This window comes from Hyalella azteca, unplaced genomic scaffold (assembly GCF_000764305.2).
Source record: "Hyalella azteca isolate HAZT.00-mixed unplaced genomic scaffold, Hazt_2.0.2 contig5248, whole genome shotgun sequence".
Classification (NCBI taxonomy): Eukaryota; Metazoa; Arthropoda; class Malacostraca; order Amphipoda; family Hyalellidae; genus Hyalella; species Hyalella azteca.
In genome coordinates, this window is record NW_025935443.1 from 57,603 (window position 1) to 85,585 (window position 27,983).

Below are 27,983 nucleotides of genomic sequence, written 5' to 3' on the forward strand. Positions count from 1 at the left end.
AGTAATTTACGACGTCTCTTTCCCCTCATACCTTCCACAACGCCTGCATTTGAGCAGTTAGTATGCGGGATTTTCCCTCCGCGAATCAGCAGGCTCGATCATAACTACTTTTTGAGAAATAATATTTACAACAAGGGGGCTGATCAAGGAATGCCGAGTATACCATTCAATGGAGAATAAAAATTACAACCCGTTGGCATCTCGAAAAAGTGTAAAAGACGCAAACTTGATGAACAATAATATTCAAAGTTTCTTGTAATTTCTATTCATTATAACTCTTTTAATACAAAGTTTACATATTTTTTGTTCCTGGTCACCCTTTATAAAAAAATAGCTGGGTAAGCATGAAAAAATTCATAACGCCATCTCATTTACGAGGGGAGTTAAGTCCAGCCTAATTTGTGAAGAAACTCACAGGGAAGAGCCGAGCCTGTCCGTAGCCTCGCGGTTCTCAATCAGAACCTTAATTCGTGCATCGGAAATTTAAAGATAACTAATTAATCTAATTATTAGTTTGCCCGTAATAATTTCAAATATATTCTCACTGCTGCTGAATTGATTTAAACAGGATTTTATATGCCAATGCATTCCTACATTCTTTATATAAAATGGACTGGAATTGTGAAGTTTATATTAAAATTGTGGTCAACAAATTCATACAATTTAAGGCAGGGATACAAAATATATTTTAAGATCGTTTTACACAAATTACCTCCCACCATCTGTAACGGACGATGTCCAGGGTATGAATCAATGCAGAAGAATCTCATATTCTTAGATAGGTGATGGAAAATATCGTTCTACAATCGGTTTTCAATTTTTACTGCCAATGTTCAGTAGTTATTTCATAATTATTACCTAATCTCATAAACCTAATTTTCTTCCTTTTATTTTCTTTGGCTTTGTCGCTTTAAGGACAATTGTATGAAAAATTTTGTCTGAAATGACACATAATTCGACAATGAAAGTTATTGCTGCCATCGTACGGTACTCCTGGGATTATTAGATAAACTGAAACTAAAAGATTTCATTAAGCTATAAAATTCCATTTTCCTGACATAGGAATAATATTAGAGAACTTTCAGCTAATGCTTATACAAAGCTTTAAGCTCTAAGAATTATTTGGGAACAGATGACGCTAACAATAATTGATGTTCATTTCATCTTTTGCTTATTCCCATAGAAGTTAATTAATTTTAGTTTTTCGTGGTTTGGTTTTGCCGTAGCACGTGTTCAAGAAGTAGAGCAGGATGCATTTAGCCAGTCTGTACACAAAGAATGTGCAGACAGCGAGGAACAGCAGCACATCTGCACAGATGTACTGCAGGAAGTGCAGGCGCTGGCCGGGGTACTGCAGGTGCGGCGCCCCCCCGTGCCGGATGACGTACTCTACCCACCACACGGCGCGGTCCGCGGGACTCTCCTTCTGATCCTGCAGGACGGCGGACGTGCGACGCAGGCGCTCCGAGTAGCTGCAGATGAAAAGATACAGTTAGAAAACAAAGATACACAAATTGTGATGATTGGTATTGCTGAAAGATTGCTTTTGTTTCATAATTCGTCCACATTTATGGACTATTTAATAAATCAGTTGACCAGATGCCACATCCGAAGGCCTGGACACAGCTATATGCATGTCGGAAACCAATGCGCACCTGCAGTGGGCACTTGTATCGCAAGGATTTATATTAATAGAAACCTTACCTAATGACCTCACCTTGTGTCGTTAACGAGGATATTGAGAGCATCAACAATTTGGTCCGCGGTGACCGTGTTCCACGACAGTGAAATTGCGACTTTCTGGCGCACCATCCGCGCGGCATTGCGGTGCTGGTCGAAGGCGATTGGTACGGCGAGCACTGGTACGCCGTGGTACTTGGCAACCCAGAATGTCCTGCTGGGGAAGCCATGGCCTCGTGAGGACGTTGGGGGGAAGGTCGAGGTCGTCCGCCTCATATTTCCATATGATTTTCTGTGGCAGCCTTCGGAAAGCCTCCACAAACTCCACCTTGCGGATGGAAAAAATTTGGGTGCAAATTAGATTTTTTTTAATTCATTGCAAATAAGTGTTCGTAAATTGGGATCAATTTTTAGTATATCTTGTAGGGAAACAATACTTTGACGTGAATTCGAAAGATTTTCTAAAAATTAATTGTAAGTGATTCTCCTAAATTAGGATCATTCTTCATATTTTTCAGATGAAATTTTCATTAACTTGCACTTGTTCTGCTACGCATCAAAATTTCAAAAATTTTTGTAAATTGTTTCGAATAGATGAAGACGAAGGTTGAAATTTTCCGTTAAATTTTTATCGAATTTTCTAACAAGCTCGGTGATAAAATTCGTATTTCTTCATCACCGAATTAATGATTTAGTATGTTTATCAAATTCACATGCACTGTCAGTATATACAAGCGGACCACAGACACAATTGTAAAAAGCTACAATGTTAACCGAGCAGCAAAAACGCTGTTACAACAAATCACTTAACTGGATTTCATTTTCCTCCTCTAAATATCTATTTAACCCTTTATTAGGCACATATGTATTGTAAGTCTCTGTGACTCACTTTTGCCCGCGCTGGAATGTCAGAGCTCCTGGCGTAGCTGCCGAGGCTGAAGTAGATGGCGCCGTGGTCGCCGCTGCTGGCGACGAACTCCTCCAAGTCCTGAGACAGGAAATATTTTTGTTCTAAACATTACTTTGGCGAATATCACATCTACGAAATCTTATTGTGTCATAAAAATGCGCTATTCGACTACTCATGCAAGACCTGCACATCCTTTTTTCTTCCGTTATTTTCGACATTGTGTTAAATGTTGAGCTTGTTGAAAATGTTATGCCAGTATCAATAGTGGACCGAAATATTATTGAGATTAAAATGTAAATTAATTTTCTCATCAAATCTTGGACTGCAATTTTGCCAATTCTAGATAAATTTTCATGAAACATAAGCCACTATAAAAATGTTGGGGCAGAAATTATGAAAAAAAATCTGATGAAAATCTCTAGGCACACCTGGGGTAGAGACTCGGGAGTGTGGGCATTCAAAGCGCCGATTTCCACTTGGTTGGGCAGGAGGGGCACTGGATTGTCCAGGGCGTGGTGGCCGTTGATGAGGGTGAGGGAGGCTTGTCCGTAGAACCTGGTGAGGTTTGCACTCAAATGAGTAACATATTGGAATATGTTATAGAAAATGCATAATGATTTAAGTAAGCAAAAATTCGATAAATATCACTTAGATATTCACAGTTGTTTATTGCCTGGGTCAGTCATCATAAGAAACTCAATTAACTTGCAATAGAACATGAACTTTGAATTTTATATCCAAATTAATTATGCAGCCTTCTGCGACAGAAAATTTCCTTCAGGTAAAACACCAACCTTGAGATGTCGCCAATCCCAGGGAAATATTTCTCCAGAAAACTGGATTCAAACTCGTACCAGGAATTCATATGTCCGTTATATAAGTTCCATAAGTCCAACACATTCATGCATCGCTCGTAGAAAATCATGTGCTCATCGTAGGGCATAAAAATGGACGGCACCACAGAGGGTGGCAGCCAGTTCCCTGAGAAAGCAGTCGCGAAATATTCAACACCAGCATTCTGTATCAGTATAAGTGGTCCCGTGAAGTTTATTGCGTATGGCAGGACAATACCGCTATAATCAGCCGAAGTTATGAAGGCGTCAAACTCGTGGCGATTCTCGTACAGTTTTTTGTTATCTTGGTTTTCCCACAATAGAGTTCCGACCCTTGCAACTTCAGCGTAGAAAAGGTCGAAGGCGGCTTCAAAGTCCACCATGTCGAAAGCGTTACCTTTCAACGGAGGTTCTCCTTCCATGATGTTTACGTTTACAAAATTTGGATGAGTAAAAGAAGAATCATGGAAGGTCAGAAACGTGACTGAATGATTCGCTTCAACCAAATGCCGTGCAATCTTCGTGTAGAAAAAATGAACTGAATCGCTTTCTAAAAAGAGGGCCATAAGAATTTTGTAGCTGCACACTTGTTTTGGCACCGTGAACAGCAACACAAAATGTACTAATAAGTGCAATGTGTCAATCGACCTCATTTTATGTGAGAATTATTGAATAAATTTATCCAGTAACACCGCCAAAGAGTATTTGTATTACTTAGCTTTATCATTTATTCGCGGAAACTTGTAACAGTGTACATGTTATTTAGTGACTTTCCTGGAGGAACGCGTTTATTAAACTGATGGTAGAGTTCATCATCTCGCTGTCCATCAACAAGACAAACTAGATGAGCATATGTTCTGTGACAACTGATAGCTTATCAGAGATCGGCAGTAGGGCGAGTGTACTGTACTGTTGCGAATTATATTCTGGACTGCATTAATTATAAACAAAATCATGACTGTATCATGAACATGAATGTGGCGGAGTCTTGGTCATTCATCAAGAACATAGTTATGTCTGCAGTTGATGCGTGTGTACCTAAGATAAAGCTCGGTGGAGTCAGAAAAACACAGTGGATGAACAATACGGTTAAAGCAAAGCAATTTTTGTCAAAAATTTTGAAAGAGACGTTGCCAAAAACTCGAAAAAGAACCCGAAAGCCTTTTTCTTGTATGCTAGTTCGAAGTGCAAGACAAGGGATGGTATTGCTGATTTGAATGTAAATCAACGGAAGATATCTTCTGACGAGGGCAAGGCCAATGTTCTAAACCAGTTCTTTAGCAGCGTCTTCACAGATGAGGACTTATAATAACTTTATCTTCAATTTTCCAAAGTCAAAATCTCAAACTGTCCTTTTCTATTTTTCCGTCTGGAGTACCTTCCTTTAACTGATTTCATCTATATTTCTGATTTGCATCTTACTAAACGCATTAAGCACTGAGATGCACCAAAATCTTAGGTTGGTCAATTTAGTTATTTGTTGATTATTGGTTGATTCATAATTTGGAATTGTCTGCTACATAGCTAGTTTCTGATCAATTAATTGTTTAGTAAGTGATTTAATTTTCATTTCAGTATCTGGGACCCGTTGGGGCAACACCATTGGGGAACTTGAAATTCTACATTCAATATCGCTTCATTGAACCGCCCGTTCTTCAAAGATTTTTTAACTGCAGCATATGGATTATCCAATTCGGCTTCTCATAAAACTAGCCCGATCAACGCCAGTTGCACATTAAATTAATCTGAATAAATATCAGCTGACTATTCTTTATTTATTTGTCCGATTGTGTGAGTCAATCCTAATTACTCACAGAGCATTATTTCAAAGGAAATAAAGTAGGGAAAGTAAATTTTTCAGAATGATTGTCTTCGTTGTTTTTCAAACCGAAGAAAATCCTTCATTTCTTGTTTCGGTTGATCAAATGGAATCTCACCATGTTTACTTAGATTTCATACGTATAATTAAATTACTACAGTATCATAGTTGTTTTGAATTTTGCTCAATTTTCTTGTTGCTCATTAATTTTGATTTCACCTTTCTTGCCCCTCTTCCATTGTGTACATGACTTAATTCTCCATATTGCTAATCCATAGTGAGCTCACTCTCCTCACAACTCTTCGTCGTGAACTTTAGTCACTTCACCCTATTGTTCACTAATTAAAATGTAGGTTTCATTGAAAACCGGAGAGTATTTCTTATTGACAATTTTTTTTCTCTATTCGGCGAATTAGGCTCCTGATAGGAACTGAAAAGTCAAATATCAGGTTTCCAAGGGACATTTTATTATAATTTTACAACGTTTCGAATGCAACTTCATTCATTATCAAGTAGAAGAGGAAGAGTTTTGCAACGCTTGAATGTGTGTGAACAATATTAATATGTGAACTAGAAAATAGAGTGTTACTTCATGCACAGATTAAGCCTGAGCTTAACTGCAGATATGTTAATTGCGAAAAGCTTTGGAACATGATTCAGTTTTAAGTTAACCCATGAAATTGGACAAAATCGCAATTGCCATTCTTAGATATATTAGCGCGAATTGGAGAAAATTTCTGAGTCACTAATGTTTACTGAAAACACATCGATATCGGAAAAGTGCACTGAAATCAGATCGTGTAAACAAATTCTAGTAAATAATGGTTTTCAAACAGAACAGTTGGCACTAAAATATCAAATTATCGGTCAAGAAATGACCGAATCAACAACACATCAATTTGTAATGGAACCGTTACAACAATCTTCTACCAAAACACCGTTAATCTACATCGTTCATCTACGAAGTAGGTGAACGAGTCCTACAGTCAATCATTCATATAATAATATTAAGAGCAGAACGGATAACGAAAGAAATGGAACTTCTGAACTACCAAAAAAAAAAAATTAAAAATCGTATGATAATAGTCCCTATAAAAAAACCTGAACTGTTTGAAGAAACTAATGTTGTTTTTTAATTTTCATGCAATAAAGAAGGTTGCAGACTTCTTCAAAACATAAACTACATTAGTCTTACTAGCACGACCTTAAGCCGTCAACTCACATGCCATCTACAGTCTTGAGGACCTAAGAACCACATGCGGGAGGCTCACAATGAGACCATCACCAGAGCGACATTGGAGGCCTGCACCAGCATAGTTATGCGGTGCCCTGACCCATCGAGACTGGCGATAGCTGAGGCCCTCATTATCAAGAGCGAGTTTCCAGTTATAAACCTCCAAACTACAGGATTCTTCCGGACGCTGAATTATTTTCAGTGTAATTTTGAGCGTAAATTTCAAATTGTATCTACAATACCCTTGATTTGTACTAATGTCATTTACAAAAGTTCAATTGCAAGTGTTGCAAAACCCTTTTACCTGCTCGACAATGAATATTGAATATTCGAAGCGTCGCATTCCATTAAAATGCCATTTGATAACCAGCTTTTTGATCTCCCGGCGTTAGCAAAAATTTTTTGTCGACTCATTGAAAAAGCGTAGATGAAGATTGTTATTATTATAAAGCATACTCTGGTCTTCAAGCTAACACACGTATATAAACATACACATATATTTTCTCGAACGATATTTTCAGTGATTTTGAATTTCGTGATTACCTCTATCCAAAATAACATTTATGTTACTACATTGCGTTTGGAACTTTTGGGACTATCATTCCTAGTGCACCCTGCGTTTACTTCGAGCTGAAATTTTCACCGAAACGAAATAATCGGATACAAAATTCCACTTTTTTATGAGAACAAAAATTTATCAAATGCAATATGCCACTAGGCAAGTAAGCAATTTTTCATTATCCTGGGAGCAACATCATTCCACTTGCCAAAGCCAATCAGCCCGAGAAATTCATTTTGGAATATCTGGCTGGCGGAATGATATTACAACCTTAATTCGTCTGCATCATGAATTTTTGAGTGGGATATTCACCTTATTAACTTGACAGATGGGACCACGTCAACTTGTAAACTTCAATAACGCTGTCGACAGAAAATTCTCATGCATGACTTGTTTCAGTCCGATGGATTTTTATGATTCGTTAATCTACTTCTGTAACCATCAGAACTCTGGACGTTATCAATATCAATTATGATTTGAAAGGTTACTAGCTCGGCATTGAGTGAACGAAATGAATATTGGTGTCAGAAAGTTCAAGGACATGAATGTTCAATGCATGGGCATGGAAATTTCAATGCATGGAAGATTTTTTTTCTGAAATTACGCATGATTCAACATTGGAAATTTATCGTTGCACCTGTAATTATTAGGTCACCTGGAACTAAAAGGTTCAATTAAGCGATGAAATTCCATTCTTGCGATAAAGGAATAATATTCATGAATTTCCAGCTGATGCCTAAAAAAACTTTAAACTCTAAGCATTATTTGAGAACGAGTGGCGTAAACAATAATTGACGTTTCTTATTTTTCCGCTTAGTCTCAGAAAAACTTAATTAATTTTAGTTTTTTGTGGTTTGGCTTTACCGAGGCACCAGTTCAAGAAGTAGAGCAGAATGCATTTAGCCAGTCTGTACACAAAGTAAGTGCAGACAGCGAAGAACAGCAGCACATCTGCACAGATGTACTGCAGGAAGTGTAGGCGCTGGCCGGGGTACTGCAGGTGCGGCGCCCCCCCGTGCCGTATGACGTACTCTACCCACCACACGGCGCGGTCCGCGGGACTCTCCTTTTGATCCTGCAGGACGGCAGACGTGCGACGCAGGCGCTCCGAGTAGCTGCAAATGAAAAAAATACAGTTAGAGAGATACAAAGATACCCAAATTGTGATGATTTGTATAGCTGAAAGATTGCTTTTGTTACATAATTCGACCATATTTATGGACTATTCAATAAATCAGTTGACCAGATGCCACATTCAAAGCCCTGGGCACAGTTTTTTGCATGTCGGATAACCACTTTGCTGCGCCTGCAGCGGGCACGTATATCGCGATGACATAATAATAATAGAAACTTTTCCCCGTGACCTCACCTTGTGTCGTTAATGAGGATATTGAGAGCATCAACAATTTGATCCGCGGTGACCGTGTTCCACGACAGCGAAATTGCGACTTTCTGGCGCACCATCCGCGCGGCATTGCGGTGCTGGTCAAAGGCGATTGGTACGGCGAGCACTGGTACGCCGTGGTACTTGGCCTCCTGCGCACCCATGATGCCGCAGTGCGATATGAATACTCGAGTTTTCGGATGGCCTGTTCGAAGAATGTTTCGATTTTGTTTTTGCAATTACAAAAATTTTAATCACGTAATACTTGACACGTTAGCGAGGAGACCAAAGATGTCTAAAGTCTTTGATGGAACTGTTGGAGCTGTTGAAACGGCTCAGATATCACAGTCAAAATTTTTGTTTCGCTGCTTAGATAGAAAGGCATGCCATTTGATCATATTGATGAACTTTTAATAGCATGTTTAGTTTTTCTTTGCTTGAGGATCTCGATGTCCGTAGCGTCAGAAGAAAAATTCATATAAGGACTAAAATATGAAGCAAAATTTCCATTCATCACATCACATCAGAACGAAAGATTGGCAGTTAAATTAATTAATTTATTTAAATTTATTTATTAATTATTTTTTAAAAGTAATTTAGGGCGATTTGTATTTCATAATAAGAATACAATTGTTCGGTCAAATGTTAATTAAAAGTCGAACACTTACCCAGAATGTCCTGCTGGGGAAGCCATGGCCTCGTGAGGACGTTGGGGGGAAGGTCGAGGTCGTCCGCCTCATATTTCCATATGATTTTCTGTGGCAGCCTTCGGAAAGCTTCCACGAACTCCATCTTGAAGATGGACAAAGTTTTTTTGGGCAAATTAAACTTTTTTCCAAATTAATTGTAAATGAGTTTTCGTAAATTGGGATCAATTTTTAATATATCTTGTAGGGGAACAATACTTTTTTGTGAATTCAAAAGATTTTCAAAAAATTTCATTGTAAGTGATTCTCCTAAATTAGGATCATTCTTCATATTTTTTCAGATGAAATTTTCATTAAATTGCCTTGTTCTGCTACGTATCAAAATTTTAAAATTTCTGTAAATTATTTCGAATAGATGAAGGCAAAGGTTGAATATTTCCGTTAAATTTTTATCGAATTTTTTAACATGCTCGGCTACAAATTTCGTATTTCTTCATAACCGAATTACTGATTTAGTATGTTCGTAGAATTTACATGCACTATCGGTATTTAAGCGGATCATAGACATATTTGTACAAAGCCATGTTAATCGAGCAGCGAAAACGCTGTTTTAACCAATCCCTAAACTGGATTCACTTTACCTCCTTTAAATACTCGTTTTACTCATTATTAAGCATATTTGTATTGCGAGTCTCTATGACTCACTTTTGCCCGCGCTGGAATGTCAGAGCTCCTGGCGTAGCTGCCGAGGCTGAAGTAGATGACGCCGTGGTCGCCGCTGCTGGCGACGAACTTCTCCAAGTCCTGTGGCAGAAAATATTTTTGTTCTAAGCATTCCTTTGGGTAATCACAACTGCGAAATATTATTGAGCCGTAAAAAACGCTATTCTTCTACACATTCAAGTCCTGCACATCCTTTTTTCTTCCGTTATTTTCGACATTGTTTCAAATGTTGAGCCTGTTAAAAATGTCATGCTTGTATGACGGAGCCTGAATTCCGCGAAATATTTTTTTTTTTCTGAGAACGTAGAATTGGCTGGACTTGTAAGATCCGACTTCATTATAAGATTAGAGTTTTGATGTTGAATGAGCTAGAATGAGCTGAAGTAATGCGAGTGTATTTTGTTGTGGAGGCAGCGACCTTCAATCTTGATTTATTGTGATATTATTTTGTATGACTAAGGAAGGCGTAAGCTTATTTTTATTTCGTGACTTAAACGAGGAATCTCCTTTGTTTATCGTAATGATTTACTGTTGTACGAGAATAAGTGCTGTCAATCTACGCTACCATCGTTAAGGAGGGGGGGGGGTATAACCTCTAGAGAAGAAAAACTTCCACATTTACTAACGGATCTTTCTGAAACTTCACACACATATATGTCAATCCGAAATACAAGCACATTTTGTTCGTATAATTTTTTCGGGAAAATTAATAGAAAACGTGAAATTCATGGAAAACGGACAAAAAAGGGGGTACTTTAAAAATCTATCTCCTAGATTTTGAAACTATAGCGATGAAACATATACCATTCGATTCGTAAAGACCATACCTATCGAGTTATCGAGCTTTTTTTGCCTTAGTTTTTACACGCATTTTACCGTTTTCTTCTAATTTTCTTCAAATTTTTCCCCATCCACCCCATTTTAAATCCAAACTAACACAAATCTAAAAAAAGGCTAAATAACTCGATAGGTATGGTCCTTACAAATCGAATGGTATATGGCTCATCGCTGCAGCTTCAAAACTCTAGGAGGAGATAGGTTTGCCGTGATAATAAATGTGAATGTTCAGCAGAGCGCGACAAAGTCCCGCGCGCATCGCAATAGGCACTAAATGTAGCAAGGATACGAAACTAAACGTTACTGGAGCTTGATTCCACTCAAGGATGATGGGAGCGACTGCATGCACACCTCCTCATACGACGCCAGGCGGGTTACTGAGCTGCACCTCGAGCAGACATTGTATTTAAAGTGCTGTGCAGCGAAATACCTCCTATCTTATTTGCTAAAGAACACCCCCACCCCCCCCTTTCATGATCTGTCGTGAACGCATAAATCAATGTACAGAGATGGTAATGGTTCCGTTGGATAGGGCAGAATGTCAGCTTTAAGGTGAGACTAAAAACCGGAAAAGCCAAATCCGAAGACTTTAGGGTATACGTATACCCCCCTTTAAAGTAAAGACGGCTACTTTGCCATCTTGTGTAAGGAAAGATAGACATCTTAGAGGTAGATGCTCTATAAAAAGTAAGTCGATATAACTTGTAGTCATGTTGTCAAAAGGTAAACTATTTATTTATATGATTTTATAAGGTGATAATACTTCTCATTGTTTTTGATAATGCTTGGTCTATATTCATTTGTCTAGTCTATTGACGAACTGGTATCGACTCACGCGCTCGCGAGTTGGTTATCCTCGAGCGTTATTCATTCTTATATCAACTTTCACTAATCCTTATGTGACCAAAGGATTATATTATAATTCTATTTAATTATAATATACTCTATTATATACTTTTTCGCATATAGACGATTTTAGTAGCCTATTTCTTGTACATTGTAACGGGGTGTTGAGGTAAGCTCATTTTAGCTGAATTACCCCTTGCGGGAAAGTTGTGTGTGCTCAGTGGTACTGGGTTGGGATGCACATGTTTCGATTCGAATTCAAGGAGCCAGATCTGGGCTTCCAAGAATAAACTCCACCGTAATTCTGGAAATAACTCCTAATGAGTTCCTCTAACGGACTCTCTAAGCATGAGAGTCTCTTTCTCTAAGGCGGCGCATCAGCGTGAGAAGGCGGCGCATCAGCGTGACCGTGGACTACGACGTTCTAAACTCATCATAAGGTCATAAGGTAAGGTCATAATAACGGCATAGGTGGAGTTCTTGGCTAGTTCCAGATTTTGGCTGCGTTGGGCGGTTAACAGCCGTACCATTCGCACCCTCGTGTCGTAGAGGCTAATAACCTCTGCGCTCGCGAGTAAATCGTCAGCTGCTCATTGGGGGTTCGTACCCCCCCGATAGTCGTGCTTTCGAGGCGTAACTGCCGCCCCGTTTTTGTGACCCTTGTGCATTAGGGCTAGAACCCCTGGTCTCTGCGGCTGGTCGTTGGCATCTTGGTGCGACTAGTTATCGTACCATTTGCTGTCCATCTGTGTGATTCTTTGCAGTGCATTTGGGCTAGAACCCATAGTCTCTGCGGTTGGTCGTTGGCATTTCGGTGTGGCCAGTTCCCGAAATATTTGCTGTCCTTTTTGTGATTCTTGGCAGGGTATTAGGGCTAGAACCCCCAGTCTCTGCGGCTGGTCGTAGGCATCTCGGTGCGGCTAATTCCCGTACCATTTGCTGTCCGTTTTTGTAATCTTTGCAGTGCATAAGGGCTAAAACCCCTAGTTTCTGCGGCTGGTTATTGGCATCTCGGTGCCGTTAGTTGCCGTACCATTCGCTGTCCGTCTTTGTAATTCTTTGCAGTGCATTAGGGCTAGAACCCCTAGTCTCTGCGGCTGGTCGTTGATATCTCGGTGCGGCTAGTTCCCGTACCATTTGCTGTCCGTCTTCGTGATCCTTGCAGTGCATTAGGGCTAGAACCCATAGTTTCTGCGGCTGGTCGTTTGCATCTCGGTGCGGCTAGTTTCCGTACCATTTGCTGTCCATTTTACGATTCTTGCGAGGGGCATTAGGGCTAGAACCCCTAGTTTCTACGGCTGATCGTTGACATCTCGGTGCGGCTAGTTTCCGTACCATTTGCTGCCCATTTTGTGATTCTTGCGTGGTGCACTAGGGCTGGAACCCCTAGTCTCTGTGGCTGGATTTTTGGCATCTCGGTGCGGTTAGTTCCCGTACCATTTGCTATCCATTTTGTTATTCTCAGCTGAGTATTAGGGCTCATAATGTTTGGTTTCTCGGCTGTTTGTACTCCTGAAGTGTCAAGCCTTTTTCCGTGAACTTTTGGACTAAGACGCATAAAAAATTGTGCGCCCTCGTATGAAGAATCTTGAAATTTGCCTGAAGATTATTAGTGCACTACGAACATTTCCTTGTGTTCATTCCTCCTCTCTCCAACGCAAGGGAATTTAGAGCCGGACCAAAGAACGACACTTTAGCCCTTGTGTCTAGAATCAGTACGAAAGTCTCCACCAAGTCGGCACGCTACCTGTTAATATTTCAATTTCGCGGCGGTATTTCCGGTTACACTAGTATCAATAGTTGACCGAAATATTTTTTAGATTAAAATCTAAATAGATTTTCTCATCAAATCTTGGACTGCGATTTTGCCCATTCTAAGTCAATTTCAGTGAAACATAAGCCACTATAAGAATGTTTGGGCAGAAATTATGGAAAAAATCTGATGAAAATCTCTAGGCACACCTGGGGCAGAGGCTTGGGAGTATGGGCATTCAAAGTGCCGATTTCCACTTGGTTGGGCAGGAGGGGCACTGGGTTGTCCAGAGCGTGGTGGCCGTTGATGAGGGTGAGGGAGGCTTGTCCGTAGAACCTGGTAAGGTTTGCTTAAAATGAGTAACATGTTGGAATATGTTATAGAAAAAGCAAAATGATTTAATTAAGTAAGAAGTCGATAAATATCACTAAGATATTCACAGTTGTTTATTGCCTGGGACAGTCGTCATAAGAAACTCGATTAACTTACAATAAAACATGAACTTTGAATTTTATATCCAAATGAATTATGCAGCCTTTCGCGACAGAAAATTTCCTTCATGTAAAACACCAACCTTGAGATGTCGCCAATCCCAGGGAAATAGCTCTCTAGAAAACTGGATTCAAACTCGTACCAGGAACTTATTTCTCCGTGGTAGAATTTCCACAAGTCTAACAAGTTCATGCATCGCTCGTAGAAACTCATGTACTCATCGTACGGCATAAAAATGGACGGCACCACAGAGGGTGGCAGCCAGTTCCCGGAGAAAGCAGTCGCGATATATTCAACACCTGCATTCTGTATCAGTATAAGCGGTCCCGTGAAGTTTATTGCGTATGGCAGGACAATACTGTTTCCACTGGCCGATGTTATGATGGCGTCGAACTCGTGGCGGTTCTCGAACACTTTTTTGTTATCTTGGTTTTCCCACAACCGAGTTCCGATCCTTGCAACTTCAGCGTAGAAAATGTCGATGGCTCCTTCAAAGTCCACCATGTCGAAAGCGTTACCTTTCAACGGAGGTTCTCCTTCCATAACGTTCACGTTTACAAAATTTGGATGAGTAAAAGAAGAGTCATGGAAGGTCAGAAACGTGACTGAATGGTTCGCTTCAATCAAATGCCGTGCAATCTTCGTGTAGAAAAAATGAACTGAATCACTTTCTAAAAGGAGGGCCATTAGAATCTTGTAACTGCACACTTGTTTTGGCACCGTGAACAGCAACATGAAATAAACTAAGAAGTGCAATGTGTCAATCGACCTCATTTTTTGTCAGATGATCGAGTAAATTTGTCCAGTAATATCACCAAAGGGTATTCGGATTACTTATCTATTTCAGATATTCGCGGAAACTTGTTGCAATGTAAAAGTTATTTAGTGACTTCCTTGGAGGAACGCTTTTGTTAAACTGACGATTGAGTTCATCATCCCGCTGCCTACTAACGAGACAAACTAGATGAGCAGATGTTCTGTGACAACTGATAGCTTATCAGAGATCGGCAGTAGGGCGAGTGTACTGTACTGTTGCGAGTCATATTGTAAGTCTCAAGACTGCATTTATCATAGCTAAAACATGATGGAGAACATTGAGGTCACTCATAACATATTCTCGATTTTTTTTTACAAAGGTTAATCGGAAAAATAAATTTTAGCGATGGAAATGCAATAAAAAAAAAACAAATTCATTCCATTTTCTTTTCAATTTCCTTCAGCAATAAAAATCAGGGAATTTAGACATTTTTTCTGCACTTTTAAAATTCCTAATTGCTTTGCGATTGATGCAAACAAATGATAAGAATGCGTGTACACAGGTAAATTAAAAATATTACTGAAGATTATTGGAGGAAAACAACTATTTTATTAGTGTGGCAATTAAATATAAGATGATCAAATTAACTACTCTCAAAAATCTTAAGAAAATTAACGCGTTTATCTAAAAGGTTCTCTGCAAATATATTCCTTGGAGAAGAGTTAACCTAATTAATGAAGAATAGTTATCACGGTTAACGATAGCAGTAAGATAAGTAATGTTTCAATACAAGACTTAAGCCATGAACTACTTGAATGCAAGTCACGTGATTAATTGATGCGCTGCAGTGATAATTGCTGAATGCCAGACAGTGTCTGGTTATCGTCTTTATGATGTGAAAATTACGACGGGAACAATCGGTGTCTCACACGCTCATCGAGACGCGGTTACTATGCAGCGTGGACTGAGAATCTTAGACTGAATATTACTGACGTGACATTAAATTAAAAGACTCTTGCTGGAGAGCATAATTTCTTCAATCTTAAGCATAATTTCTCTGTCGTTGGACACAAAAATAAAAGGAATTATTTCTTATAAGGTTGAAGAACCTACAGTTCTTAATTTTCAATACTTGCGCAGCGTAGGACTTCCAAACGGTATAGCCCACCTGACGTCTAACGTTAAATCAACGTTGATTTAATAGTTTTTAGGTTAAATTAACGGGTTTTTCAATGCTGCTTCAACGTCATTTGTCTGGTGGGAGGAGTCACTCGCAAAGCAAAAAATAAATTACCAAGCGCCGCCTTTGAATGTTAGAGGTAATAATGGAGTTGAATAGATTAAAATGACGATTTAGTGATGAATGTCTACACATATCGAACATTAAATATTTGGTAAAGGATATTAATTAAAATTGTTTTCAAGCTCTCAAATTTTGTTTTAAAGGAAATGCAGTCGATATCAATACTATTAAAATGCAATCCAAAATATTATCAGCGTAAATCAAATCGTATCGAAAAATTGGAGTAGACTATTTTTTGGACTACTTGTAGACCTGATATTAATTTTATTTTAATTTGGTTTCTATCCAAATGGTATTATTTAAAAGGAAATAAAGTAGGGAAATGTAAATTTTACAGAATGATCATCTTCGTTGTTTTTTTCAAACCAAAGAACATCCTTCATTTCTTGTTTCGGTTGATCAAACGGAATCTCACCATGTTTACATAGATTTCATACGTATAATTTAATTATGGCAACTACAGTATCATAGTTGTTTCGAATTTTACTCAATTTTATTGTTGCTCATTCATTTTGATTTCACTTTCCTTGTCCCTCTTCCGTTGTGTACATGACTTAATTCTCCCAATTGCTAATTCATAGTGAGCTCACTCTCCTCACAACTCTTCGTCGTGAACTTGACTCACTTCTCCCTATTGTTCACTAATTAATATGTGTGAACTAGAAAATCGAGTGTTCCTCTCGATGCACAGATCAAGCCTGAGCTTAATTGTTGATATGTAGATCACATTTTCGTTGCCATTCGCAACGAAGAGCACTTGATTGAACTGCAAAGAGCTTTGGAACATGATTCAGTCTTAAGTTTACCCGTAAAATTGGACAAAATCACAAATTGCCATTTCTATATATATTAAGTGCTAATTGCACTGAACTCAGATCGTGTAAACAAATCCTAGTAAATAATGGGTTTTCAAATAGAACGGTCGGCACTGAAATATCAAATTATCGGTCAAGAAATAACCGAATCAACAGTATATCAATTTGTAATGGAACCGTTACAACAATCTTGTACCAAAACATCGTTCATCTACGAAGTAGGTGAACGAGTCCTACAGTCAATCATTCATAATAATATCAAGAGCAGAACGGATAACGAAAAAATTAAACTTCTGAACTACTAAAAAAAAGATTAAAAATCGTATGATAATAATCCCTATAAAAAACCTGAACTGCTTCAAGAAACTAATGTTGTTTATTAATTTTCGTGTTATAAAGAAGGTTGCAGACTTCTTCAAAATGTAAACTACATTGGTCTTACTAGCACGACCTTAAGTCGAAGACTCACATGCCACCTACAATCTGGAGGACCTAAGAACCACATGCGGGAGGCTCACAATGAGACCATCACCCGAGCGACATTGGAGGCCTGCACCAGCATAGTTATGCGGTGCCCCGACCCATCGAGACTGGCGATAGCTGAGGCCCTCATTTTCAAGAGCGAGTCTCCAGTTATCAACCTCCAAACTACAGGATTCGTCCGGACGCTGATATTATTTTCAGAGTAATTTTGAGCTTAAATTTCAAATTGTATCTACAATACCCTTGATTTGTACTAATGTCATTTCCAAAAGTTCTATCGTAAGTGAAGTGTTTTAAAACCCTTTCACCTGCTTGATAATGAATAGTGTATATTCGAAGCGTCGCATTCCATTAAAATGCCATTTGTTAACCAGCTTCTCTATCTCCCGGCGTTAGCAAGAAATTGTTGTCGACTCATTGAAAAAGCGTAGATATGGAGATTGTTAATATAAAGCATGCTCTGATCTTCAAGCTAACACATAAATATGAACATACACATATATTTTTTCAAATGATATTTTCAGTGATTTTGAATTTCGTGATTACTTCTATCCGAAATAACATTTATATTACTACATTGAGTTTGGAATTTCTGGGACTATCATTCCTAGTGCACCCTGCGTTTACTTCAAGCTGAAATTTTCACCGAAACGAAATAATCGGATACAAAATTCCACTTTTTTATGAGAACAAAAATTTATCAAATGCAATAGGCCACTCGGGAAGTCATCAATTTTTCGTCATCCCGGGAGCAACATCACTCAACATTCTAAGCCTATCAGTCAGAGAAATTCATTTTGGAATATCTGGCTGGCGGAATGATATTACAACCTTAATTCGTCTGCACCATGCATTTTTGAGTGGGATATTCACCTTATTAACTTGACAGATGGGACGACGTCAACTTGAAAACTTCAATAACGCTGTCGACAGTAAATTCTCATGCCTTGTTTCAATCGGATGGATTTTTATGATTCGTTATACTTTACTTCAGTGATCATGCAAACTATGGACGTTATCAATATCAATTATGATTTGAAAGGTCACTAGCTCGGCATTGAGTGGACAAAAATGAATATTGGTGTCATAAAGTTTAAGGACATGAATGTTCAATGCATGGGCATTGAAAGTTCAACGCATGGAAGAATTTTTTTCTGAACAACAACAAATTTGAATTTCTGAAATAATTCAACAGTGGAAATTTATTGTTGCACCTGTAATTATTAGGTCACCTAGAACTAAAAGGTTCAATTAAGCGACGAAATTCCATTCTTGCGATAAAAGAATAATATTCGTGAATTTCCAGCTAATGCCCAAAAAAAAACTTTAAACTCTAAGAATTATTTGAGAACGAGTGGCGTAAAAAATAATTGACGTTAATTATTTTTCCGCTTAGTCTCAGAAAAAGTTAATTAATATTAGTTTTTTGTGGTTTGGCTTTACCGAGGCACCAGTTCCTGAAGAACTGGTGCCTCGAACCTTTACTGAGGCACCAGTACAGACTGGCTAAATGCAGGATGCATTTAGCCAGTCTGTACACAAAGTAAGTACAGACAGCGAGAAACAGCAGCACATCTGCACAGATGTACTGCAGGAAGTGCAGGCGCTGGCCGGGGTACTGCAGGTGCGGCGCCCCCCCGCGCCGAATGACGTACTCTACCCACCACACGGCGCGGTCAGCGGGACTCTCCTTCTGATCCTGCAGGACGGCGGACGTGCGACGCAGGCGTTCCGAGTAGCTGCAGATTTAAAAGATGCAGTTAGAAAACAGAGATATACATATTCTGATGATTTGTAGAGCTCAAAGATTGATTTTGTTCCTTAATTCGTCCTAATTTTTTGACTATTTAATAAATCAGTTTGATGATCAGATGCCCCGTCCGAAGACCTGGACACAGCTATATGCATGTCGGAAAACCACTTCGCTCCTGCAGTGGGCACGTGTATCGCAAGGATTTATATTAATAGAAACCTTACCTAATGACCTCACCTTGTGTCGTTAACGAGGATATTGAGAGCATCTCCAATTTGATCCGCGGTGACCGTGTTCCACGACTGCGAAATTGCGACTTTCTGGCGCACCATCCGCGCGGCATTGCGGTGCTGGTCGAAGGCGATTGGTACGGCGAGCACTGGTACGCCGTGGTACTTGGCCTCCTGCGCACCCATGATGCCGCAGTGCGAGATGAATACTCGAGTTTTCGGGTGGCCTGTTCGAAGAATGTTTCGATTTTGTTTTTACGATTACCAAAAATTTTCAACATTGAATACTTATATGTTTTATGTTAGTGAAGAAACCAAAGATGTTCAGAGTCGTTTTTGGAACTGTTGGACCTGTTGAAACGGTTCAGATATCACAGTTAAAACTTGTATTTCGTTAATTGATAAAAAGGCATGAAATTTGATCGTTTTGATATACTTTTAATACCACGTTTAGTTTCAATGTGCTTGAGGATCTTGTTGTCGGCAGCGTCTAACAAAAATTCCGAACAAAACTAAAAATGTGCATTTTTATTTAACACTTCAGATTGGAAGGAAAGTTTTACAGTTAAACGGATTTTAATTTAATTAGTAGTTATTTTTTAAAGTAACATAGAGCGATAAGCATTTCACAATAAGAATACAATTGCTGGGACACATATCAAATAAAAAGTCACTCAATCGACACTTCTCCGGACCCGCCTGCGAACTCGCCTGCGGACTCAAACGCAAAACCTAACTACACGCTCAACCGAAACACTCATATAACTCCTACAATACTGAACGGATTTGCTTGAATTTTGGAATATAAGAAGTTAAAAAGTCGAACTCTTACCCAGAATATCCTGCTGGGGAAGCCATGGCCTCGTGAGGACGTTGGGGGGAAGGTTGAGGTCGTCCGCCTCATATTTCCATATGATTTTATGTGGCAGCCTTCGGAAAGCTTCCACAAACTCCACCGTGCGGATGGACAAAATTTGGGCGCAAAAAATTCTAAATTCATTGGAAATGAGGTTTCGTAAATTGGGATCAATTTTTTAATATATCATGTAGGGAAACAAAACTTTGGTGTGAATTAGAAAGATTTTCTGAAAAATTCAATGTAAGCGATTCTCCCAAAATTAGGATCATTCTTTATTTTTTAAGGTTTAATTTTTCATTAAATTGCACAGGTTCTGCTACGTATCGAAATTTTGAAATCTCAGTGAATTGTTTAAAATAGATGAAGGCAAAAGTTTAAAATTTCCGTTAAATTTTATCGATTTTTCAACAATATCGGTTTTAAATTTGAATTTTCCAACATGCTCATATTTCTTCATCTCCGATTTAATGATCTAGTATGTTTGTCGAATTCATCTGCATTTCTCTACTTCACAACACAGATATTTTCAATATTATTGTTAGAATAAACGTATCGTCTATCTGTAACATGTACTGCCAGTTGTCGGATTCTAGCGAACTTTTATGTCCCTTGCTTTATTTCCCTGTAAGAGGAAGCACCCACGCTTCTCCTATCGCTTTCTAGCTTCTTGTCTTCGGCTTGAGCAGGTTCTAGCCGCTTTTAGTTACGGTGTTAAAGTAAACCTTAGCAGAAGACTCATCTTTCATTTAACCCCTAACCGTGATACTATCATGCCATCGCACAGTGAAAGCTCAACAATTATAATATAAAATAGTCAGAATTACCTACGCTTTATTCATGCCCATATAAGCTGAAAAGCTTCACAGGCCGCATTACAATCAAAAGATCAATAACATATAATGACGGTGGGATAAGTCAATGAGGAACAGAAAGTAACTTGAGTATAAAATCCTGATAAACTAACCTTTAATAAAACTGAATTAGGAATAACTAGCATGAAGACTAAAAATGAACATAACAAAGGCAATTTACCAAAATCTTACATAATAATCGAAGTCAAATTAATACTGGAAGAATGAAATTACGGAATTTAGCATTTAAAAAAGAATTTAGAATAATCTATTTTAAAATCATCAGGCAATTCATTAAAATATTTAACACAATTAAATACTATACCGTTTCTTTAAATTTCTAACCGAATCGGAGGTAATTTAAAACGCATGCCCCTGGTGTTATTGGAATGTTGAGGAACAAGAGAGGCGAATGTAGATTTAAAAAGACGTTCATCGTGGACAAGTGCCCTATTCGTGAATTTTAAAAGCTGAAATTTCTACATATCGTCAAGTTTTAAATTTTTCGATTGCCTGTATAATACATTAGTACGAATCAAAGGGATAGATTTCTTCATACCTAACCCGAAACATTGTACGCAACGATTTATTGATTAATGTGATGACATTTTTAACAAGCTTAACATTTATATACAACGTCGCGAATAATGAATGAAGAAACCAGTTATTTTCACGCTGATATTTCTCTATCAGCTCCATCTAAGAAAGGCGTATTTATATAAATCAATAATATTTCGCAGTTGTGATTCCCCAAAGTAATGTTTAAAACAAAAAATATTTTCTGCCGCAGGACTTGGAGGAGTTCGTCGCCAGCAGCGGCGACCACGGCGTCATCTACTTCAGCCTCGGCAGCTACGCCAGGAGCTCTGACATTCCAGCGCGGGCAAAAGTTAATCACCGAGACTCACAAAACAAATATGCTCAATAATGAGTTAAATGAGTATTTAAAGGAGGAAAATTAATGGTTGAAACAGCGTTTTTGCTGCTCGGTTAACATTTTGGCCTCATACAATTGTCTTTGGTCCGCTTTAGACCGACAGTGCATGCATTATGACTATTTGAACGTCATATAATTTTTAGCGCATTTTCTCATTTATGAAAAAAAATGCACTATTGTGCTCGCCATGTCCGTCTGTACGTCTGTCTGTCCGTCCGAGACTTCACGTTTTCGTCGACGAGAAAATGCGCTCTCTGTCACTGCAGTGAGTACTGAGTTTTATTTTTTTCTAGTATTTGTCTGGTGAAATTGCAACAAAAAATCTCTGGCACGGATAGAAATTGGATTTAAATTCGAACCTGATGTCCATCTGAACGTCACATATTCTTTTTAGTATTTTGATAGAATCATTTTAAGGTTACAATTAAGATTAAGACATACAATTGTTTAACAACACAGCACGCATTTTGAGTCTCATTAGCTTGTCTCTAGCTCCCCTCCGACTGCTGTAGTCATCCCTCTAAACCAAGTGAGCGAAGAAAATTCGATCCTAGAATTGCGTGTCACGGCCAGATGTGACATTTCACCCAAAACTCACAAAAAAATCCACGAAAAATCTTCCTAAAGCGAGCAAGCTGCCCGATAATCTCGGGAACTCCTTGTGGAAATTCACTTTGCCAGGCACTCGAGCTTTGGTTCATGTGATGCCTTTTAAAGTGGAAGCTTGGCAAGTGAATGGAAGAGGCTTGCAATATCTAAGAGGTTAAATAATTTCATGTTCCGAGATTGAGGAGGTTAATCTCAATAGTATTTATATAAACTTATAGTTAGAGCATATACGTTTACTTGTACTTTATATTCAAGGTTTATATAATACTTTTCTGTTGGTTCTACACGTCAGCTATAATAAATCTATAGGTAACGAATCACGCACTGCCATAAAGTACTTCATTAAGGTAGCAGCAATCCCTATGTACACGTAAGATATACATCAGAGGGAGACGAGTGACGAGGATATGAGAGTCAACAACCCTAATGCATATAATAATTAGTCCATATATTTATGGTAAGCTCCGGTCCGTGTACAATTGCTACCGTAATGTCGGGATACCCGCTATTATGGCATAACAAATTTCTCAAAGTTTATTTTTATATAATTATAGCTAAAGTGCATATATAACGCACACTTTATTATTAATGTATGTATGTATGTGCATAATTTTAACTTAATGTAAGTCTAGAATGAACTTAAATTGACAAGTAAAGCGATTAAATTATCAAGCGTCTTGAGGGTTCATGCAATCGAACGTTTGGCCGTCTCGGATATTTGAGACAGGGATATGTTTACAGATTATAACATTAATTGTGCATTTTCCTGGATTTAAAGTGAGAAAAAAACAGGCATATTTTTTAGTCAACAAAGAGGGCATTCTGATCCTGATGTTACTAATTGACCAGCTACATAGCTTTAACGGCTCTTTTGAATAGATCTGGTCAAATGACCGGTCACCAATATTTCCAAGCAACAGGTCTAAATATTATAAGGATCAGCAAAAGGCTAATTGTGCCGGCCCATTCTTCAGCGCCGGTATTACTATGTTATGTTGATGAAAAGTTACTTATTTCATAAAACTAAATAACAGCTCGGGTTGAGAGCTAAAGAACATCAGCAGCGTACAGGCAGGATACAAATACCGCGTGTGAGTGCCGGCGCTAATTGTGTTGTTTTCTGCTCCGTGAAGAAACTGGCGGCAGGCGGCTGGCAGTAACTGGCAGCAGGCGAAAAGCAGGCAAACGACGGTAACTGGCAGCAGGCGGGTGGCAGTAACTGGCAGCAGGCGAAAAGCAGGCAAACGACAGTAACTGTTGTCTCTTATACACATCTAGATGTGTATAAGAGACAGCCGTACAGACTATATCGTGGCACAAGCACCACGCCGTACAGACTATATCGTGGCACAAGCACCACGCCGTACATGCTTATATCTAATTGATATCAGCCACACGCGTGTGCAGTTGATAAAAATAATTTTACTATTTATTTATTAGTGAAGTAAACCTTTAGTAAACAGCGACTTACCATTAATAGATTTGCAATAGTCTTGCCATTTATTTTATTTGTTTTCTGATCAGGTATGGTTTTAATAGGACGGATATCAATAATTACATCGTTCATCCCATTTAAGGAAATAATACAGCATAACACATTTATACTAAATTAATTTCAACGTCAAACACAACTGTGAGAACTGTGACATTCGGTTAATAGTAACCTAGTGACGCCAAACATTCAGATGAATACAATTAATTTTATTGTTGGAAAACTAAAATAAGAAGCAGAATTGATCATAGCGTCACTTGGAAAAAAGTGACATCATTTTCTTACCATTTTTCATCATTTTTTTACTAAAGTTAACATTCTCTCTTTCTCTGAATTTTATGGCTTCAATAATAATTTCTTAAAAGGCGCATGCATAATTTGCAATAATTTATTTATAGAAAAAGTTTAAGAAAACCTTATGGTATTGGAATAAAAATTTGAAAGCCGGTCATGAAAGCAGGGAAAAGTTTACGTTTAGAAGATACACTGGGAAAAATAGGTGCAACTACTGATGTGCAACAAGCGAAGCACATTTTGCTCATGCGTGTGTCCTGCAACCAGTTAAGCCCTAAAAATAAAATGCGCTTAAAAATTACTTTTTTAAAAACCACACTTGTAAAGAATCTTGTGTCTCCGATGTTACACATGTACAACGAATTTCTAATTTTATTATCATATGTTACAAAAAAAATAATTTATAAATTTTATTTTTATAATTAAATTTTTTTTTTTTTAAATTATTTATTCTGTCAATTGAATCATGCATTGACTCCGACTTTACACAAGTGTGGAAAATTTCAGATCGATTGAACAGGTAGGAGTGAGTTGAATAACGATTATAAGATTTGTAGAAGACAAAATTATTTTTTCAATTTTTTATAAATTTAAATTTTTTTTATTTCTAAAATTATATATTCTGTCAATTGATGCATGCATTGTCTCCAACTTTACGCAAGTGTGCAAAATTTCTGATCGATTAGAGAGGTAGAAGTGTGTCAAATATCGATTATAAGATTAGTGCAGACAGACAAACGAACAAAGAAGAAGTGAAGTTAAAGAGAAGTGTTGTAATTACGTACCAGTGCTTAGAGTTGAAAGGGTGTAACTATGTGGACAAGATGACCCATTTAATTATGTAAGATCAACGGTCATATGGTGAAATGACGTAATCACTCTAAATTTACGTTCGCACTCATTAAGGTAAATATGAAATTTAATTTTGATGGACACTTTCCAATCTGAACTTTTTCATGAAGGAGAAAAGTGAATAGAAGCGCCCACAGACGAAATTTTTTTAGTTCATTAATATGGATAATCTTGATCTCAATATAATAATAAATAGTCTCTGCTGTTGTTCATTATCAGAGACATCACTTACGAATCTTATCTTAATATAATAATAATAAATAGTCTCTGCTGCTGTTCATTATCAGAGACATCACATACGATGCATATGCATTACGTAAGTAGTAAACTTGAAAAGAAGAAATTTTCTTGGAGAATTTGTACTGTCATTTTAATTGCGAAACAGCATGGACATTAAACCATTAACATGATTCGTTAATGGACATAAACATGAATGCATGACATGAGGATATGTTAGTTAATGCATGAGCTCCTGCATAAACATGGCTTCTATATATCTTATGAAAGGCTTCCTTCAGTTCACCCTCAACGGCAACGCTGCACTCAAAGGAAATGAGGGAGACGTTGTCTCAATGTCGATACACTTTTTGTCCCTGTGTGAATTTTACCTGACCCACTTTGGCTCGAAATAAGGACGTTTCAGTGCTTCGTCCTCTCCCAGCTTGTGCAGATGATGAAAAAAGTGTGTCACTTTCTTCACAATATGACCCAATAATTTTTTTGAGTAAATTAATTACTTGTGGCCAAAGTAAAATGAGAAAATTTCCCTCAAAAGGCATCAAGAAAACAAAAATTTGACAGCCGCTGTTGCTGTAACTGCTGCTGTCACTGTTGCTGTCACTGTTGCTGCCACTGTTGCTGCCACTGTTGCTGCCGCTGTTGCCGACATCCACTGTAACTTTCCGTTACAATCCTAGGCAACAGCTTGTTACCATGGAAGATACTAGCCTGTTGCCATCCACAGTAACCGCCTGTTACCATCCACAGTAACCGCCTGTTACCATCCACAGTAACCGCCTGTTACCTCAGATCCATTTGATGACACAAAACGAATCTTCCATCACAAAAAATGTAATCCCATAAGAAATGAAGAGCCAATGCTCACCGCCCCAGGCTGACTTTTGCCTCCCTATCCTCCAGTAAACAATGGCGTTTCGAGGTAATCGCCATTTGGCCATGTCACTTTTGACATCCAAAAAGAACCAATTCATGAATGTTTTTTGCATAATCCTAGATCATGCAGTTCTGAGCTGCGATCGGCGCTCAAACCCTGCCATTTATTTCGTCCGATTGTCGGCAGGGCGCCGTGAAAAAGTGACAGGTTTTGACGCGGATCAGAATAGCAAAACAAAATTGTTATCTGAATAATAAAAAGGCTACCAGAATTGTAAGCCAATACAGTGGTAGAGCAGGAGCACTTAACGCGCACCGGATATACATCCCCGCTGAAAATATTAGAAATCCATGAACCTTCAGTTCGAAATTTCCAAACAAGGTTGATATATATCTATGTATTGTAAAATGTGTATGTGGATGCAGGGTATATATAATAGAAAAAAAACATAAATGAATCAACGGTTTATCAGCCATAAGAAGCGGTGAAGTAAGGAATAAATGAATTAATTTTCTCGACGCAATGGTGATGAATGATGAATGTGGAGCGCAGCTGCTGAACAATGGCTTAAATCTGTGAAATGAACTTCGATATTAGGTAAGAGGAAAAATGTGATATCAAATGTAATATTAAATGTAAAACTGAATGTAATGTTATCTGAACAGTAAAATGTCAGGATAAGTTTAATGTTAACTGTTATCATTGAATAATGTTGAAATGAAGAACTCTTAAATAAATTGAAACCTCCAAAATGAATGAAAACCACTTAAAAATGAAAACCTCTTTCTTAAGCATTTAAACGTACCTACTATAAAACATACACAAGTTTTATTAAAGTTAGTTTTCTGGCCTACGATCAGCCGTTCTTAATTTTTCTTCAATTTTATTGAAGCAGAGATTGAACCCCTTAATCCTCGGCACGGCCTTCAATATTTATTCACCACGGGCTTGAAGAAGCCTTCATGCGGACGAGGTCTAATGAGATTACTCCTTAAGCACATTAGACACTTGATCATTTAAGTAGATTATACACTTAATTATTTTAAGTAGATTTACACTTGATTATCTCGCTGTTTTGCATCGACGTTGGTGTGATTGTTGGCTTGTCTTCAGTTCTCCTATTGACTTGTTTTATTGGCTTGCATTGAAGATCGGAATTCATTAAAATAGATGCAGCGTCATTTGATTTATTTCTGTCGTTGTTTTTTTATGAAAACGCATTTTTAACTTTTTAATTAGGAGGAGCTGTTACTATTTTTTGTATTTAATACAATCAGCAAATTCATTGCACACACATTCTGGTCACATATTCATTAGACACACATTCAATGCACACACATTCATTACAACTCACCAATTTCATCAAAACACAATCACGATCACTTGAGACAACATTTGTCATCACTATCATTCAAGCATGCACCAGAAATACATACCCCCAATCATGACACCACCACCTTCACTATATTTATTTAACAATCACCAACACTAAAGCTTCACCAACTCCCCAGAAAACCATCACTATCATCGCACTCGAGCAGACCATCAATAGCATCTATCATCCATCACTACGAAGGCGTCAATCCATTAATCCAGACGGAGTTCCCCAGGCAACGCTTCCACCGTAGGGAATATTTTTTCCTCCCCAGCCTATGAGGAAGCAGTGGATGAGGCGGGCGCAATGGAGTGGAAGTCTGGGCATTTGTAAAGAGCGGAAACGCGTCCAGCGCAAAGTATTGACTCCACGTACAGGGATTAAACTTAATGTTCGATATTATAGGAATTTTGGCAATGTACTATCTCACTACTGGTAACATTTATCATGATGGAGATACAGGCAAAGTCCTACCTCGAACAGACCTCGGTACTCGTAATATTCATTATGATGGAGATACAAACCTCGGTACTCGTAATATT

General features: G+C 38.2%; 1 protein-coding gene and 1 pseudogene across 1 annotated transcript; both read right to left on the reverse strand.

Annotated features, from left to right (window-relative positions):
* Positions 1-901: 901 nt before the first annotated feature.
* LOC108666954 lies at positions 902-4,202 on the reverse strand (annotated as a pseudogene).
* A 2,689-nt stretch (positions 4,203-6,891) lies between these two features.
* On the reverse strand, positions 6,892-14,660 carry LOC108666953 (UDP-glucosyltransferase 2-like). Its single transcript, XM_018153927.2, has 6 exons — positions 13,800-14,660; positions 13,435-13,561; positions 9,772-9,870; positions 9,088-9,211; positions 8,405-8,624; positions 6,892-8,150 (listed from the first exon to the last, which is right to left on the reverse strand). Exons 1-6 carry the CDS (start codon positions 14,489-14,491, stop codon positions 7,865-7,867), a joined length of 1,548 nt encoding a protein of 515 aa, XP_018009416.1. The 5' UTR covers positions 14,492-14,660; the 3' UTR covers positions 6,892-7,864.
* Positions 14,661-27,983: the final 13,323 nt, after the last annotated feature.